Raw genomic sequence first — 20,393 nt, forward strand, 5'->3', positions numbered from 1 at the left:
TGCTTTACTGCCTTATGGCAGTCCACTGAATTGCTAAAGCTGGGGTCTGTTTGAATTAGCAAGGAAATGACCGTATTTGTTATCTGTGGAAAAAAAGCCATGCCGGGCCAAACTGGAAGAGTAATGGGCCTGACGTCAGGAATGAAATCCAGCACAAAAAGGCTCAGCATCAATTCATCAGGAGCCATTCTTGATCATTAGCATCAAGGGATGCTGGGAACCAGGTGAGCAATATATTTTACATTGTACATATGGCTTTAGCATTTGGGACACTTTGTTGTAAATCCACTATGGCTCTGTTACAATGTGCACTCATTGCAATGATCCTTAAATTAAACAGTTCAACACTTGTTAATATATTTATATATGGATTATATTATATATATGGATTTTTGAAGATATTTGATTAATATTTTAAAAATGGTAGTTTTTTATGAATTTATTCAGGTGTATTGGGACAGTCTATCTGTAAACTTGGGTCACTGATCTGAATGATTTTTTAGGGGAATACATGAAATTCCATACAACCAAAATTCACTACATTTACTAAAAAGTTCACTTATTCAGTAAAAACATTTTGTAAAATTGTTCAACATTCACCAGCATACACCACCATCAGAAAACAGATTCTTAGAACCATGAAAATATCTTGAAATGTATTTTTGTACATAAGCTTTTCAGCAGAGCTGATTATCAAATTAGTTCAGTTGATGTTACTAAGTATTTAAGCCAGTGGGAACTATTTTGTAGAACAATAAATGTAACTTTTTTTAATCGCTGAATATGACAGTCAAATTTAAATTATGGATTTAAATCAGCTCAAAACTTTCCCCATCCACAAATTTAATCCAGCAGGAGAAATGTTTGTTAGTCCATCCTGTTCTGTACTTTTCTGATACAAGCAGAACAAACTCTAACTGACTTAATTAACATTTAATATTTATAAAAGTTTTTTTTCATAACACCCTTGTTTTTCTCAAGTTGAATAACATTTTTTCAGATCATTTGGTCTGATTTGTCCCCTGTGTCTTCCCTGTGAACATTGATTATGTTCACCAAGATGACGGCACAAGTAGTATTCATTCTTTGCATTCATTGTTACATGAAAAGTACTGTTGTGGCAAAACTTTAGTACAAAAAAACATTATTGCTGCTCACCATTTAAATAGCAAAACAAGTCAATTCTAAAAGTCCCACTTTTACTTGTGTAATCTTCTCTGAAACCACTGTTTACATAAACTCTCGAAAAATTGAAGTGAGTCTATAGCAAGAAATCACTATGAGAAACATTTCCAGGTGTATTTTTGTTTTGTGCCATTCACTGTATTCTCTGTGCCTACGCACACATTGAGCAAGAACAATGGCAGCGTTAATGGAAACATTAAACTAAACCTGCAGCTCCCTTCAGAACAAAGAAATGTTAATATATATTGACGACATTCAATCAATTCTGTTGCTTCACCCCATGAACATCTGGCCTCAAGGCTCAAGTCAATTATTTGAGGTTTGAAAACAGAATGAAACCCCGGAACAGCCAGAAGCAACAACATTTGAAACCTATTTCCTTTTTGTATTCTGTGAATTAAAATGTGGATGGTCCTGCCAGTGACATTTTACAATTCTGCACTGATTTGAAAGTTGTTGATTTAATTAACTGTAAATCAGACAAATGTATGAATGATTATCTGACACTAGGATACATTTTGGCCTGTGCTGCTTTTAAACCATCTGTTATTAGCAGCAGGTAGTCTGCTGTGGAAGCTGAAACTGTATCGTTTCTGCATGGCTACAGTGGACGAGCAAATTACAGTGGATTAACTCTATATTGTTCCTCAGTGTTCAGCTCAAGTGACACATCCCCACTTATTCCAGTCCTTAATTACAGTTTACAACATGTGGGTGGTTGAGACTGCTAGTGATTGCAGCCAGTGGAAAGGAGAAAAAGGATGAGAGTGAGGATGAAAATGGCAGAGAGATGTCACAGTGAGGGTAAATACACTCACAAAGTGTATGTCTGGGAGTATAATTTGTTTCTTGCTCAGAGATACTGTATCAGGGCAAAACTGTGCCAGCAGGTTGTTGAGGTCACCACATTGATAGCAGAGAGATATGTAAATTATGCAAAATGAGAAGAAGAGAAGAAACCTTTCTCCCCCTTTGCCTTCTTCCAGCATCTGATACGACATTGATATGACGCTCTCTCCCTGTATCTCCATCTTTTGTTGACTCTCCTGCTACAAACGGTCGCTGTCTTTTCGTTTTTTTCAATTGATCTCAAGTGGCCTATTCTTTATTCAATGACTGGCTGACTTCCTATAAGGAAGCACTTCAGTACTGCATGGTACAGCAAGCAGGTGAAGCACCGCTGCGAGGACAGCGTCTGTCTTGCGCACATGGACATTCAAGATTTGATCATGCTGAAATCGAAATGGCCTGTTCCTTGTGTCTCTGCATGCATGCTCAGCTGTATGTGTGTGTGTGTGTGTGCACGTGTTAGCTGTTTAAATTATCTATGGTACATGCACAAACACACCACTTAGGTTAGTCAGTATCTTGCAAATGTGCTTTGTTTATGACGCACGTGTGCAACACTTGCCCTAAATTTTAATTTATATCCTGAAGCTTTAAAACGAATGTTTGTGCTTTGAGGATGGGATTCGGAGTGGCTGGATTGAAGTCACATATAATCAGGAGACATCTGCATTAAGCTCACATTCAGATTCTGGCTATTGCAGGTGCAAATGCAAAGTCTTTAGTGTTGCATCAAAAGATGTATCAGAAGTTTAAACAAAACTAAACAAAACTGGAGTTTAGGCTCTTTTAATGCATCCCAGTTCTGCTAAAAAAAAAACACACATTAAATGGGCAACAAATTAAAATGGAAAATCACATAATTTCTTTGAAGAAAAGTAGAACTAGAATTAGAAAACGATCTTCTGTGGTTGGAAATCAAAGCATTTAGATTTGAATGAATGGTGTCAATCAGTGATCAGGTCTATAGTCTCATAGAAATTGTTTGAGGTATTACATCCATCCCAGTGAGTTTTACTGGAATTAAGGGCTTCCAGCTGTGACTCAGAAAATGTCCTCACATCCCAGTCACATCACCATGGCTGCTGTCATGGTGTCAGCAGTCGGTTCATTATTTACCGTCTATAGAGCAGCTCCAGGTTTTGTCTTTAGATGACATTATCACTTCAGTCAGTCTGTCTCTCGGCTCCTCAGCCTAAAGAGAGACTTGTTCAGATTCACACACATGCGCAGTCTTTGAGATTATTATTCTGTTCTTGTTTGGATTCCTCGTATTTTATTCTTGATATAATGTGCAGGTTTTTTCCTGTTTTGGTATAATATAATATTGCTTCAAGCACCTCAAATATTTCACTGCTGATCAGAATTCAAATTTAAGCTTTAATGTGTTAATTGTGCTTTTCCCTCTTTCATTTCCATGTCTATTATTAAGTACTGCCTCCGGTCCATAGCCAGCAACAATAAAAGGAAAGGTTTTTCACACCCTAAGGTATGACCTCAGAGTGTGAAAAGGTTGTAAAGCGGAGCAGCTACAAAGAGCTTGCGATGGAAAATATGGAAAAGGTGCTGGTGTCAATAGCTGGAGGGATTTTAGAGGGATGAGGTTACTTTTTCCATTTTAGAATAGTCCTTTATCCACCAAAAAATCTTTTAGGTCCTGTCAATAAAACAAACAAGCGTACATTATACAACGTCTAATTTCTACAGCTATGGCATTTCTGTGCCAATCACTGCAATGACATTTAGAAAATAGAGTACCCTCAGCAAAGGCAAATCTTTTTTCCGCATGGGGAATTCAATTTTCCAACTGTAAGTGCTTTTAATGTACACTTCAGTCTTTTTTGACAAACTATATTTTGGGTAAACAGTAAACAGTAGGCCATCACTTATTTTTGGCCCAATTATCATCCATCATATCTCAAAAAAAAAGACACATTTTATGATGGCAAATGTTTTCTGTCTTTTACAAAACATGCAAAACTTCACACATACTGACCTATAGCTGATATTAGGACGAGTCATTTATTGTGTTTTGAGTTAAAATCATATGAATAATCAATACTAACTAATAATGTCATTGAATTATTTAATTTTAATACAAAGTCATATCCAACTCTTGCCTCCCATGTCCTTCAAATTATTTGTCTAATCAGCCTAGTTGGAGAGTGATTTTGTGTTTTGTAGTTTTACTGAGCTAAAAAAAAAAAGTGGTGAGGTAACAAAACAGTGATACAATATAGAAGTGACAAAACACAGTTATGAAGTGATAAAACACTAATGAATACTATAAAATATACAAATATGTGTGTGAGAAATAAAAAAGAGGGTTATTACATTTCACATTGAAACAGAACAAAAACCACTAGCAGCCCCCAGAGGCTACAGTATTCACAACACAATAATGTCTTTGCACAACTGTGTAAGTAACTTAAATAGGAAGCAGGTTTCAACTCCGAGGGCACTGACCCTTTAAAAGTAGAATTTTTAGTCCGCAGGTCACCAAAAGGTTAGAACAGACTGTCATTCTCTTTTTAAAACAGCACATATCCTTTCATGAGGGAGTGTGATGAAGATCTCTCTGTACCAAAGAGTAATAGGCTACTGGGTGGGATATCTTTGAACCAATTGTGCAAAATGACCAACAAGAAGAAGTTTGTCAGAAAGTTTATAGTGTTATACGAGGTGATGAAGCTCCTTGGAGGTTCCTGAGTTCTCTTGAAGTAACGGTCTAGAGACTGGAGATAAATTTACACTCCCAGAGGCAACAGAAGTGAGACCCTGAACATCCAAACAACACATAGAGCATAAAAGACACAATTGTATACATTTTTGTTTTTATAATGAAGTTAAATTGTTAAGGAATGCTTTGTCTGGTGTCGGAGTGTGTCGGTTCTGTTGGTGCTTCATACTGGAACGTCAAAGCCTGAGTGGTAGCTGGATGATATCCAAGAGCAGAACATCTGGCATCAGTGCAGACTCCACAGTGACTTAACATCCTACCAGCTCACAATCAGGCGAAAAGGAAAAGGTTATGGCACCATTTAAAAAGAGTCCCATCAGAGAGGTCATTTGCAAAAGGAAATTAACATTGATGTTCATGTGGATAATTATTGTAATTCACTTCAAATACTAGCCATTAGTGCTTTAGCATTAGCGAAAATGGGGGTTGGTTATTATAAGCTTACTTATTGTACAACTGTTTCTGGTTGAAAGGCCCCATCACTTCTGAATAACACCAATATCCGTATTCCATCAAAACAGACAGCTGAACACTCTGCGATTCCCTCATTATAAAAGCCTTTACAATAAAGTCTGACCTTAAAGCATTTGGCACAGAGCAGAGTCAGACGTTTAAAAAAACAAAAAATAAAAACATGATGCAATCTGGTTTCATTCACGAGGAAACTGTTATTGATGTACCACTGACTGTTTTTGTTTCTAATACAGTAATTAGTTGGAAACAAAAAGGACTCGGCTGGTAAATGTAATGGGTTAGTGTATTTATTTTTCTGATGCTTTTATTTAACAGCCTCACTACTCGACAATCATGAGAGTGGGGTCTGAAATAATTAAAGGCATGAGTCAGGTCTGATCAGCATCACTGTCTGAGCAGATGTGAGAAAGCTTCACAGGGCACTGAGGTGTGATACAGGTGATAGTTGGTTTCCATTTTTATAAATACATTGCAATTTATGTTTCTTACATTTACAATGTTTTTTTTACATTTTAAAATGATCAATACATTTAAGTAATCAAAAGTAACAAAAAATCTAGAAAAGGGTTTTGGGATTTTTAAATTATTTTTAATGATTTGAGTGTTAGTCTTTCTTCCACAGTTTCATTGAATGCACTGACATTTAAGGAAATTGTAGTATGTGTCATAATCATCTAAACAAATATTTCCCAATTGTAAAAATGGATAAAGGAGTTGATAAATAAGAAAAAGAGTTTAACATGATATGGATGAATATACGCTATTCTTACATTCTTCAGTTTGATAGATTTCTGTGACTGAGGGAGGTGGGGAATGATCATGTGTCCATCTCACTTTGTTTACCAGCCAGGTTCATTTACCCTCAGGTCGCTGAGATTGAACCATTCCAAAAACACGCAAAATATCCGAGGACTGTGAAGCCAACATGACCAGGTGAGTGTCGGTTAGCATTTACTTGTGCAAAATTATTCTTGGAACCACTGCCATCACACCTAATTTTGCCCAGTGGGGGCTGTGTGTTTGTCCTATTTTCCCTCATACATGTCTCGCTGAGTGTGGAAATGACAGGGTTATATGGCAACTTCACCTCCCCCAACTTCCCCCAGACATACCCGGATAACCAGCTCATAGTGTGGAACATCACTGTCCCAGAGGGCCACAGGGTCAAACTCTACTTCACCCACTTCAACGTGGAACCCTCCAATCAATGTGAATATGACTACATTCAGGTATATGCTAGAGAAACTCCAAGTCCCATTATCTGCATTGCACTGGACTCTGTAGCTTGCTCACCAAAAGGCTTCTGACCTTGTCAAAGCAGGTTTTGGCAGAGGGGAATGAGACCTTGCGGTTCTGTGGTGAGGAAGAGAAGAACTCTGAAAGCACCCCCAGGAACACCATCATCCTGTCAGCCGGGAACCTCATGTCAGTGGTCTTTAGGAGTGACTATTCTAACGAGGGACGATTCACTGGCTTCCAAGCATTTTACACCTCAGAAGGTGATGTAGAGTAGTGACATTTGTTGCCAGAGGGCAGATACCTGTATGTTTTTGGTGGCTGTAATTGAACAGAGCAAAGTGTAATGGAGTTTCTGGAGAAATAATAGCAAGATCATATAATCATAGGTACATACAGTAATGTTTAAAATATTAAGTCAGACAAAACCTCAAGACTACAAACAACATATACAATATAATAATGACAAATTAAGGGCACCATAAGTTACTAGAATAAAGGTAAAGTACTTTTTGAGAGGGCATCTAATTTATATATAACTTATATATAACTTTTGGCTTATTAACTGTGAATGGCCAATTTAAATTGGAGTTTGGCAGATACTTCCTGTCAGTATGGTCTACCATATTGTCATGAAATTTGGCACAGGCATTCATGGTCGGCAGAGGATGAACCCTACTTTTCCTCAATCTCTGCCAGCAAGTCTTCTCACCTATTCAGAGAAATAGCCTGACAATTTTGTACAGACATTGCCAGATGATGTATCCTAATGACTTTGGTGATCCTCTGACTTTTCTACCATGCCACCAAAAGGTTGACATAAAATATCTTGACAACTATTGGATGGATTACCATAAACTTTGCTAAAGATATTCAAGGTTCCTAGACGATAAATTCATTTGACTTTGGTTGATTGTTTGATGTTGCATCTAGCACCTTCATGAGGTCAGGTTTTCAAATTGCTCAATTCTTCAGTTTATGACTCTTTATGTAACGCAGCTGTATTTTGTATTCAACACTAATGAGCAAATATTAGGATACTAGCAGTAAACTAAGATGCTGAATCTGGTAAATATTAGCTAAACAGCAGCATCTTGTCATGTTAGCTCTAGCTGCTTGCATGGCTGGAGACTTTTAGTCTTGTTTATCTTGTTTATCCAGTTACGTTTGGGATTCTGCTGTTGATGACTGTGAAGTTAAAAAAGCCTGTCTGCAATTTTTGTTTGCAATTAATACATTTCCTATTCTTTCAGCCTCAATAGTTAACAGATTGAACCCATTGAGATTTTTTGTAAGACAAAGCACTTTCATTTAATGTCTGCTTAACTTGTAAAAGCCATGGTGACATACATCTATACACTCCTGAAAAATACATACCAAGCAAGTCACCATACATTATCTGACTGAGTCCAGACACATTTAGGATTTACAAGACAATCATTAAAAGACAATTCCACTTTCCACTTTAAACTATGATACATATTTATTGTGTTTCACTCTCTAACCTCTCTGTCTCCAACAGACATCGATGAGTGTCTGTCCATCATGGTAGACGGGGAGAGAGCGTGTGATCATTTTTGTCACAATTACATTGGTGGATATTACTGCACATGCAGACAAGGATACCTTCTCCATGACAACAAAAGATCCTGCACAGGTAAGAGATATGCAGACAAAAGCTCAAGAGGCATGTTCATCTGAGTTCAATCAAAGTCAGGCAGAAGCTATATAGTGTGGTGCATTGTCAAGAGCTTGGCACACTGCATTTGACTGTATATTGATCTCTGTAAATCTGGTATATGGTGTTTCTAAAACTAAATACAGCTCAGCTCCCCACTACCAGACACAGCCGATATTGATGGCAACAAAGTCAGGCACACAAGCAAGCAACTTCCATTAGTGTCAGTGATCTCTGTTTGAGGCATTTGGCTACAACACATTTTAAATTCCACAGCATTTGTTGATTATATAACCAAATAATGGCCAAATCTTTCAGTTGGCACAATCTGTTGATGTGGTATCAACGTGGTTATAAGAACAATTAAAATACAAAATGCTGCTAATTTTAGACTTTGCGAAAATGGTGGATGAAAATGAGATCAGATTGCTGTGTTGTTAACTTATTATTACACCTAATTATTGGAAGAGAACGCCATCTGTCATTTGAAGTATTCTTGATATTTCACAGTACTGCAGAACAAATCCTTAACAAACAGTTCTCTGACATTTCACACACAGTTGATTGTGTACTAGACTGGATTTCATTCTATCATATCTGGCCTGTGCTAACTAATTTCAGACTGAAAAGGCATACTGATGCATAAAGTAGTTGATCTCTGCCAGCTGGTGTAAGGCAAGGTTAATTACTGTCGATTCCTAAGGGAAAAGCAACTTCAAAATGGCATTAAAAATTGATACCTGTGTGCAGCACTAATAGTGTACTGACACTAGGTAATTAATCACAATTACCAGTTGATGTGACTTAAATTATTATTCTTTGCCAGAGTAAAAAAGGGTGACAAAACAAATCATGCAACGAATAAGCAAAAATGATTATCTGCCTACAGATTGTACTAATTATATGAATTACAGCAACTCAGGCTCTTTGCAATACTCATTTGTTTGTGTCTGTAACAACATCTGCACACTTGCCGGGGCAATAATGCAACCTAAATGAATCCCATCATTTATGATGCCAGGAAATGTCTCAATTGACATGAATTTTTTTTTCTTCTAATCACAAAACATTTTCATACTTCTTCATACTTTGTCATTTATATTTCATAAAGCAGCTGCAGGTAGATCATATCCACTAGTTTTCAAATGAACTCTGAAGACTGGACATGGACTGTGTTAAAGTGGGATTTACAGTAAATGAGTGTGTGTCTTCCCTACAGTGCCATGCATCAACCAGGTGTTGACCACGCTGTCAGGGGTTCTGACCAGCCCAGGCTACCCGAACCCCTACCCACCCATGAGTCAGTGTGACCACACCATCCGTCTGCCAGAGGGCTACAGAATAATCCTGAGCTTTCTGGCACCCTTTGACGTAGAGGGACATCCGGATGCCCCCTGTCCATACGATACGTTGAAGGTTAGTCCTGTGACTTCAGGGCGACAACTTAACACACACAAGATGATGAATAAGCAATGTATTCCTGCTCATGCTTGTGTAGGCAGTCTGTCACTGATTTGTCCTTCTTGGGTGATATACTGTAGGACTCCTGCATATTTATGTTTGGCTGAGCATCACTAAGTCAGGTATTTAATGAATCAACATCCCCATTTTTTTTTCTGGTTTCCCCCCCTTCATAAGATTTCAACAGCTGGACAAGAGTATGGACCCTTCTGTGGATCCAAGCCACCAGGCCGCATTGACACAGGAGGTTACCAGGTGAATGTTGCATTCAAATCCGACCCCAGTGGTAAAAACAAGGGATGGAAGATTAAGTATACCAGCACTAAGGCTACATCCCTCACTGTAACTTAGACTGATGGCTTGATGGCCTGTATATGCTATCTAAAAACTATAACTTTGATAGTGTGGCAACTAAAGTCACTGTTTGACTGTTAACTCAACCTTAATTTTTGTGATGAAGCTTGGATGTTGTGTTTGATCTTGATGCAAGCAGAAGCATTATCTTGATGATATCTTGGTATGATTTTGTGAAACTGGTACTATAAAGATATTTTCAAGCAATATCAGGGATTGAACCTAATGTTGACATCTTTGTATTTCTTTGCTTGGTGAGATGCCACTACAAATCCTTCTGGGTTCTAAAATCTCACCAGTACAATCCCTTTTAACCATTTTTGTAATATGTTTTTATTATTTTATTACTTGCAGGAATAAAGTAAGACTTTGGAATAAAGACACTTTGATTAATTTAGACTATTTTTTACACAATGTGTTTATTAAAATAAATGTTTGGTCTAAATGTGATCAGACAAGCATTTTGATTAAAAAGAAAATCTCAAAGTAAGATATCTGAATACAAACCGTTATTCTGCTCTATTCTAACCAAAGACAGAGATGTATATTTATGCTCAGGCAGAAATAATAAATTAATTCCATAAAGTAGTCTGGAAGTCAGTCAGTCTGGTCTAAGAGGCGGTGAATGCTAGTCGTTTAACCTTCATACATAATGCAGCTTGTTCTCAGCAATCCCAGCTCCACTCCTCTATCAAAATTGTCATTAAAGGGTTCTACAGCCCCATGAAATTGCCTCTCATTTCACACTTTTGCATTTACTCACCAACACAAGTGGGGCAAAAGAGCATGCATGAATATGTGGGTGTAAGAAAGAAACGCACTTGTGTTGATTTATTTTTACTGTTTCTTCGGCTCCAGTTTTCGTTTTTTTTCCTGGTGCCTTGGAATCAAGCCAATGCCACTTTTCTGTGAACTTATTACTTTAAAAAAAGTATAGTAACTTGGACTGAACTGTGATGCTGCTACATACTTTATAGTTTGAAGTTCACCACAGCTTAGCAAGGCAAGGTATGCACTGACCCATACATCACCTTGGCATTTGCAACCCAACAGAATCATAAGGTCTTAGGTAGTCATGTGTTCTCTGAAAATCATCTGAGCACATAGAATAAGGTTTGTTTCTAGCATGAAATGCCCAGACAGTCCTCAAGGCAACTGGGTGCTCACAGAGCAAACCTGCAGTTTTTACCTGTACACTGTTAACTCATAATCTAATCCACCAAAACACTGTGACACATGAGAGCACCATCGACTGCTCCTATATCTCACTCACTTCTAACTGTTCAGCCTAGTTGGAGCCAATTCCACAGGAATTACGCACACCATGAAACCCATTAACTAACTGTTGGAAAATATCTAGCAGCAGCATGCTGCCAGTAGGCTTATAGCTAATATGCCTCATCACTATTTTGTCGATAACCCTGCATGAACTTACTGTATGTAAAGGAAGAACTATGAAGGAGGTTCACCCTGTCAAAAATTCTACTTAGTATTGTTATCGTTGATACTATTGACACACTATTTTTTTTTTTTTTATTAATCACTATTTTATGGTATCTTGAATCTTATTTTCAGAGATCCTAGTTTCCTCGAGCCTTGAACTCTTTGTTCTATCTTAATGCTCAGCTTTTGATTAAGTCTTCAGAGGAAGGAGAGTCTCGAGAATACATATTATATTGACATATCTGTCAATGAGATTGTGCATAAGGCTACATTCATTTAATATTTAATCATAAAAATGTGGGACAACGAGCACTTTTAAAAGTTTGAGAGGCAAGTTTATTTGAAAATACCCCTCATGACACCATTCAACATGTGTACAAAATGTATAAATCACATACTGTACAGTCATATAAAACTTCCCTTTGAAACATTTGCTGCACATGTTTAAATTAAATACATGTGAATTTGTTGGGGATCTCACACTGTAGCAATTCTTAAAGGGTTCAGTATGAAACAGCAGGGTGACAAGTTACTTTTGATGAAACCAAGTTTCAAGCTGAGACACAAACCTTTTTCATATATACGCACAATACTGAGTAATCAACAGATCCTTATGATTGCTCCACTCTCCCATGTATCTAATACTCAAGTACAAGCCCATAGTGACATCTCAATCTCACCACAACACAAAAAAGATGATCCTTCTGCAAATTCAAATCCACCATCATTTGTATTCATGTGTTCCTGTATTCCTGAGACAGATGATGATAGACATGACAAAGGCTATCTTGTACATGACCTATGAGTCACACAGACTTGCACCCATTGTACACCCCGCATTACATCACACATCCACCAGACTGATACATAACTTCAATAATAGTATATAATACATAGTCTTAAATTATCTCTAATACATAAGTATTGGTTCCATGTAACTCAAAGATGAAGCTTTGTCATTTTTACCGTAAATGTCGGCCAGACGTGTTCAGTGAGGCTTGAAGTGATATACATCTAATCTTGTCAGACTCTTTATTATTAGAATGATGAATTAGCCCATCTACTCCACTCAAATATATTCATTTACTTGTACAAGGCTAGCCTTTACATAGATATATCGATGTCAGCATTTGCATATATCTCAGAAATAACGTTACTCTCAGTATCCTGCCTGTGGTTTCCGTCTGCATCCCATGTAACTCAAAAGTAGTGCTGTTCAAGTTTCTTTGGCTTTGTGCCATGAGCGGAGAGTTCATCACGGTTCAAAAAGGTATTTCTACCACTCACTCTTCCATGTAGAGATTCCCTTAATGGTCACAGATCAGGTAATGATGACATTTCACACTGAGGTACACAAAATTGTGTAGATTATTGACTTACGCCACAATTGTAGACTGTGGCGTAAGTCAATAGTATATTCATAATTACTGATCAACCACCAAACTGATATATCTTCAACAGCTATAGGAGAACCTCTTTTTAGAAAATATTTTGAGTTTTCATCCCTCCTAAGACATTTCTTGACATTGACAGTATGCTCATGGACTTTAAAACTAGGTAAAAAAAAAAAAAAAGGTAAAAACTATGGAAACAGTAGTGTGAACATAACACTTATTTCTTTTTGCAGGAGATGACAAGATGACATAAAATAACACAGTGCTACATCTAACTTCCCTTAAGACCCCCTATACCAACGGGCTGTGTCCAAAATCACTCCCTTATTCTCTCCCTACATCATAGACATACAATAAATGACTCAATAATGAACAGCAAAATGATATTTCAGACACTTACTAATCACTTACCAGCAATCAAGCTGGTAGTTCTGGGCCTGAAAAGTGAAGCCAATGCGGAACAGCAATGTGGGATTGTCAGGAAAAAGTAGCATACATACCATAGATACTACTTTTTTTGTTCCAGTTGTGGAATTTTTAGTGGGCATTAGTGGATAAATGTAAACACGCGGGACTAGGACACTCAAATAAAATGGTGGACAGTAAATATAGTGCACAATATGGTAATTATTGTCAGCAGATACAAAGTAATCCACAAAGTTCTTAGCTAAAGTATATTTTTACCTATATTTAGACTAAAATCCTGAAATAAAACTCAGTGCATAATGTCTGTTTTAATTGGCAGTGTTTTAGGGGCAGCAGACAGTACGACAACAATACTGAGAAGCTGATTCAAGAGCAACAATATATAGAAAACCTTATGTTTATCTGGGGTTATTTTCACAGCATGGCTCTCATCAAAATAAGGAGCCAGTAGAGAGTTGATTCCAGTGGTTACTGCAAAATGTCTTTGATAAACATGACTTGTGCAAATCACTGTGCCTCCTCTTGAGGCAAAAGCATTCAAGTGGTTTGCAAGTTGATGCAAAGATGACGCAAACGTCAACATCATCAGCATTCATGGATTCCATAATCATGGATATTATCGGTAACACGGGATTAATCCCATTCTACTGACCCTGAGGCAGGCAGTGTGAATTCTTATCAGTCTCTGCTCGGGTGAAGCCTCAGCCTAGTTGCTCGGGCCTTGGGCTTCCTCTCTCTCCTCTGCGCTCTTCTCGTTGGACTGCTGGCTGCTGTCTGGCTGCGTGCTGCTCCTGATGGACTGCATGGCCTGAACCTGCTGAAGACGTCTGGTCAGCTCGGCTTCGCAGGCTTGCAGAAGTGCCGACGTCCTCTCTCTGTCCCAGCCAAGCACCGGCTCCATAGCTTCCACCCCTCTGGTCACTACCATCTAAACACACATGGGAGGGAGAAGACAAACATGAATATGTATTGCAAAGCAGTGAAAACAATTTTATTCTGCAAGTCCAATCTGGCCAGTCTCATCTTTCCAGACAGACCCTGATTGTGGGTGTAATTTCAATTCTATTCCCCTGATATCAGACGCTGCCCCTGCAGCACCTGTAAATGGCATCTTCAATGGCATTTTCTGGTTTCTTTAGTATTCTATGACAGTAAACTGAATATCTTGGGTAGTGGAGCGTTGTTCAAGACAAAAAGAAGACATTTGAGGACGTTAACTTATGCTTTGGGAAACAGTGATTGACATTTTTCACTATTTTCTGACATTTTATAGACCAAACAACGAATTGATTAATTGAGAAAATAATCGACAAATTCATCGATAGTGAAAATAATCATGAGTTGCAGCCCTATTTACATCATGAAATGACAATAAATATCTCTTGTGTTAAAAAACAGGATATTTTTATATACAGACCTGCACAGACTAATGCAATCCTTTCTGACAGCCCTATAATAAATCATGTAGTCACTCTATGGTCATTTTTGAGGCTGTAGTTAGTGGTGTTGGTGTATTGGACTTCATTATATTCAAAGGTGCTTCTAATATTTTGGTTGCTTTGTGTATGTATACGAGTAGACAAAATTTTGCACCTGAATTTTAGCTAAAATAAATGTCCTTTGAATTATATAATAATAATAATAATAATATGATATCACTATTTAATTCTGGATGTGTTGTGACAGGACTTGCATTTTTAGATAATTGCTTATTAAAGACTTAATATGTTACAACAAAAGCCTTGCTCCAGAATATGAATGTGATGAGAATATGATGACGCACAAGACAGTTGAAGACTGGCCCCACATCGTTGTGACATGTAAATGCACCTTGGTTGCTCAGGTCACTCTAAATCTTCCCTTTAAACCTTTTAGAAAGTTCTAAGACTGTGACGTCTGAGGCATTTGCAATTATATACAGCAGTTGTATAATTTTAAAGTAAAGTTTGGAGTATTTTTTATCTGCAGAAGTCTCGAGGCAGACTGAATCAGTGGTGTGAGTGGACTACCTGCAGATCTCCAGTTGATAGTCTGGTCTCTGGGCTTGTTTTGCCTTTCAGGACCATCAGTGTCCTGGACATGAATCCAGACACCGAGTCCACCTCCATCCCGTCCGGCATGTCCACGTCTCCAGCCCCTATCACATTGAAACAGGTTCTCTGTCAGGACCATTTGTTGTATGACAGTAAAACGCTGCAAGAGGTGGGATTATTCAGCAGCAACAAGGGTTCCACCTAGTGACCAAAAGGCACAAGCACAGCTCTGCCTTCATCTACAGTAAATACTATAGAGCACCACAGAGGAGAAAGATTACTGATTTATCAATACATCTTAGCACTGAAGTGTCTCAGTAAAATAACATATTAAGATATTATAGCTACAGTTGTTTTTCACCAAATGTACTTTTTAAAAAAAAGTTACTGTGTCAAGGAGAACTCCTCCTGTATTTGGTTGTTGTGAGTACACGACAAACTACTAGGAAGTCAACGCTGATGTATTTAAATATTGATCTATTGAATTCACATTCTGCCCTTTGCTCTTCAATAAATAAATATATAGATATTTATCAATGATAATTTTCAGATTTATTTTTTCCTCAAAAATTCTGATAGCCAATTAAAGTTTTATAAGCAAAGACACTGTCTCTGACCCATGTCTGAAGAACAACTGGTTTTTGGGTCATTACCTCCCTGCAGGGCTACACAATCATAGGATAATACAGTATTGATTATTTTGCCGGATGTTGTGCTCATGCTTATTGATCACAGCTATTCATTCTATTTTTTTTAGGATAGAAGAAAGATACTTGAGCACTGTAAAAGACACTGTCAGATATTACTCTCTAAATCAAAATAGTCTAAATTACTGTTTTTCTTAAGAACAAGTACTGCTGTGGGATTCTCTGTAGAGATTCTTTGATCTAAAACACAAAAAATTAAAAGGACCAAGGAGTCTCCACTTATCACATTGTTTCTATTGTGTCAGAAAGCCACAGGATAAACTATGAAACCTCTTACAAATTTGCCAAATCTTTATTTTGGATAACTAAGTCCAAATTGTAAAAATGAAAACCACCACATAATAATATGGCCGTACCTTCCAGGCTGGGCTGGCTTGGCTCTGTCTGCTGCCCGTCCTCTTTCTCTACAGCTTTGAGGTAGAGCTGGAGCAACTCCTTGGACTGCCTCTGCTCCTCCCTACGGTCCAAAACCCTCTGCAATGTCTCCTGGAGGTCCTCAGCTTTCTTCTCTTGGAAGCCCAGAGCAGAAGCTAGCTCAGGGCATGGGGCATCCACTAAGGTCTGGAACAGCAGGTGACACAAATTATACTTAAAGCAACGATATACAACTTTGAGAACACTATGGCTGTATAGTGCCTCAAAGTCAAAGCAACAACAAACAATGGAACAAAATAAGGAATTAATGCACAGTGAAGTTAAAAGTACAGCAAGGAAATGGTAAATATATTTTGGTCTTTTAAAGAAGTTTGCCTGTGTTCACTGTTACACCTTATGGATGACAGTTAACTCAGACACACTGAAGGAAGTTGGCACAGGTCATCATGGTGACATGAAGAAAATGGTTTACAAATAGGACTATTTGCTAATTGTTTAAATAGTACCAGTACATGCTGGGATAGGCATGACTGCAGGTGAAATAGAGGAATAACATTGGCACCTGTAAGTCTGCTTCAGACATGAGGATGATGCTGGCCAGGTCCAGCTTCAGCTGCTGAGCCAGATCCCACCATGGTGCTACAGCACTGGAGCTGTCCACAGCATCAGTCTCCAGCAGCATAGACTCCCTGGCCATCCAGGCAGTACCACCATCAACTACAATGAGAAGTAGATGAGTATAAACCACAGGGCTGCGCATTTCACTGCTTAAATGATAAGAATCAGACTGTAGACAAAACTCAGACACAAGTAAACCTACTTACTCCTGCGACCTGGAGACCATGTCTCTTTTTCATGCAGCAGCATGAACTTTGTGTTTATGGGCAAACACAAAAAGTAGGCCTCATCCTCCACTATCGTCCCATCATCCTCTAAGACCACTTTGACCGGGTCACTGGGGGTGAACCCAAGAAACTCACACCCTGTCAGAAGAATAGAGAAATGACAGACTTTACAGATCTTACTTACATAAGTATCCTTTATTATGAGTGCCACAGAGAACATACTTCATAGCAAAACCATGAGGACAACCAGTCCCAATATGGCATATAAACTACTGTAAATATTTTAGGAAGTCATAGCTCACACACCACCTGATTGTCAGCTGATTCAGGCAAATACTTTTGACTTCTGTACTTCAAACAAGTCAATCTATTTTAGCTGTCAACTCCTCTTTCATGACAGCTGTTCCTATTTGTCAAACACTACACTGCTGTTGAGTGGTTGTGCTGCTTATTCCCTTTGCCACCCTAAACCCTGGCTTGCCTTTTACAATTATATGTATTTTATGCCAATTGTAAATAGTTCAGTATTGTGTCTGGTTGGTTTTAATATGAATAAGGTCTGCCTCTTGTAGGTATCTGAAACTTAAGTGTGATTTTTGAATTCAGGTGTGAAGCAAAACCGTGAAGTGTAACTATAACTGCTGAATGCAAATGAAACCCCACAGCACAATTATGGTTTAATTACACAAGCACTGTGGTTGTTATAATCACCACCAGCTTCAACAGAGCAAAACTGGGCTGCCTACGATACCTTTGAATTTTATTTACTATTTATGTTGTGTATATACTCTCTGACACCACAAAAATAGGAAGGTTACATTATTCTTCAATGTCTAACACATGTAACAACACTTTGTAGCTTTATAATAAAGTAAAAAAAAAAAAAAAGGTGAGTTCTCAAATTGAAAACATTCATTGTATCATCTGCAATTACATGAATTTAAAACACATCTATATTTCTGTGATGTAGATGGCTTCAAAAATATGATGACACAGAGTTTTTGTAGAGCCCCGCTGTTATATCTAAAGTGGGGTCCAGGGACCCCCAGGGGTCATTGCGAGGGTCCCGAGCAAAAAGGGGAATAATTAATTTTTCATCCATAAGTAACACAATGACAGAATGTTGAACTATTTTGGTCATGGGTTTCATACACTTTCTGTGATAAAACATCTAAAAGCAAAAATCTTATCAGATGGGGGACCCTGGGACAAATGAGGTGAAAAAGTTTGAGAACCACTTAGCCTATCTAAAACACTCCACTTGAAGAGTTCAATGATTTGGGCAACGCCTGGTGACTAGCACTCAAGGAATGAGCAGGACAGGAGGGAGGTCTTGACTGAGTTTTCATGTTTAGCTCCTGCAAGTTTGGACATGATGAAAATGTTGCTTCGCACAGCTCGATCAAGATCACTATAACTGTTAGTTACTGTAAGGTTAAACAGAGCGACAAAATCACCACTACTGCAATGCTGGTGGTGGATCAGATCGGTGCTGAAGACATCAAATCATCTCATACATCTTATCATCAATGTGTTTCACTTTCACAAAGCACTATGCGGCACCATTGTTTTTCGTAAAAAGCACATACAAATACCCATGATGACCGTTTAATACAGACTTAAATATCAAAAATTCAAGTTAGATTAGAATTCATTCCAATTTCAGTTTTATCTTAAGCTTGTTCGTTACATTCTTTATCAAGCTTTGCAGACACGTTTACAAGTCGATAACGTCTCACCTTTTGTCTTCAGCTCATCGAGGGAAGGAACCACCAACCCATACGACTTTTGCCGTGTGAAATTACACACCTTACACGGTTTCCTATCTGTCATTATGTCAGGAAATTTCTTTTTCTAATTCTTATTTTCCTAAACACTATTGACCGACTACAGCTCCTGCTCACTCTTTCGCCTTTAGCAGTTTCGAATACGGAACCGCCGTGATGGCGCTAAGGACTCTGGGATATGTTGTTTTCTATTTTAAAAGAGGAATTTATTTTAGAAGACGGGAGACAGGGAAAATGATTATACATTTTAGAGTATTTATCTAATTTTCACACTCTAACTCTAGTTAAAGCTAGTTGAAAAAAAACTACTATTAAAGAACTCTTTTCGTGTGCCAACCGTTAGTGTTATCAATGAAGCCAATGCGGAAGAACTAAACATGTAATGCCACAAATGACCGCTAGGTGTGGATTTAAAATAAACTCTTTATTTATTCATTTTTAAACTTTACATAGACATTATCGTACAATTTTTTGTAGGACCATTGATTATGCATTCCTCAAGAAATTGAAACAGATTGAAACAACATCAAAGCTATGGTAACAGTATACAATGATAATAATAATAATAATAATAATAATAATAATAATAATTATTATTATTATTATTATTATTATTATTATTATTATAAGTATTTAAGTACACATACATAAATAAAAAATAAATATACTTAAAGCAAAATATGTTTACATTCCACCAGTCACCTCTGTCACCTCTTTTACTGTGTCACTTGGTTGCGTGCATGAAAATGAATGTCACATTAATAAGTTGTTACAGTTTATAGAGAGACATAGCAGTCATATACAAGTCTTGGTTGACAGGATTGTCTCAGGAGCAGAGGTTTTCCTTGCTGTAATCATTTCTCCTGTTCATACTGGCCGAAAGATCCCCCTCAGATGCACTTTCAATGTAAGTGGTGGGGAACAAAGTCCACAGTGTGTCCACACAGTCATTTTATACAAAATGCATTTAAAAGTTTATCTGAAGCTTATATGAGGCTTAAGCAGTCTCAGCTAGTCATATCAAGTGGATATCTGACACATGTACAGTATTTTTAGCATCAGATTTCCTCTTTGATTTACTTTTCGAGTGTTTCCTTGTGGTGCTGTGGTGGACGTATAGTAACAAAAAGAGGGACTTTGACACTAAAAAGACTGTAACGTTGAACAATATTTGTTCTTGATTTGACTCATTTGGACAGGTGAAGCTTCATATTAGCTTCAGATAAACTCTTGAATACATTTTTGCACAGAAGAAAGCTTGTGCATTTTGGCCCCCATCACTATCACTTATTGGTGCATTGTGAAGGGATCTTCTAATGGTCAGTATGAACAGGAAGAATGATTATGGCAAGAAAAACATGTTCCAGTGTTCATTTGGGCTCCTGACTGTTATTTTAAGACAGGCTTGA

General features: G+C 37.7%; 2 protein-coding genes across 2 annotated transcripts; one reads left to right on the forward strand and one right to left on the reverse strand.

Moving 5' to 3' along the window:
- The first annotated feature begins 5,600 nt into the window (after positions 1-5,600).
- On the forward strand, positions 5,601-13,017 carry masp2 (MBL associated serine protease 2). The gene is made up of 5 exons (XM_044352699.1): positions 5,601-6,474; positions 6,567-6,744; positions 8,004-8,138; positions 9,379-9,575; positions 9,798-13,017. The coding sequence occupies exons 1-5, from the start codon at positions 6,307-6,309 to the stop codon at positions 9,969-9,971; spliced, it is 852 nt and encodes a 283-aa protein (XP_044208634.1). The 5' UTR covers positions 5,601-6,306; the 3' UTR covers positions 9,972-13,017.
- On the reverse strand, positions 11,756-19,157 carry dffa (DNA fragmentation factor, alpha polypeptide). The gene is made up of 6 exons (XM_044352697.1): positions 18,937-19,157; positions 17,177-17,335; positions 16,915-17,069; positions 16,334-16,538; positions 15,247-15,374; positions 11,756-14,165 (listed from the first exon to the last, which is right to left on the reverse strand). Exons 1-6 carry the CDS (start codon positions 19,028-19,030, stop codon positions 13,944-13,946), a joined length of 963 nt encoding a protein of 320 aa, XP_044208632.1. The 5' UTR covers positions 19,031-19,157; the 3' UTR covers positions 11,756-13,943.
- Positions 19,158-20,393: the final 1,236 nt, after the last annotated feature.

Source organism: Thunnus albacares, chromosome 5, assembly GCF_914725855.1.
Source record: "Thunnus albacares chromosome 5, fThuAlb1.1, whole genome shotgun sequence".
Classification (NCBI taxonomy): domain Eukaryota; kingdom Metazoa; phylum Chordata; class Actinopteri; order Scombriformes; family Scombridae; genus Thunnus; species Thunnus albacares.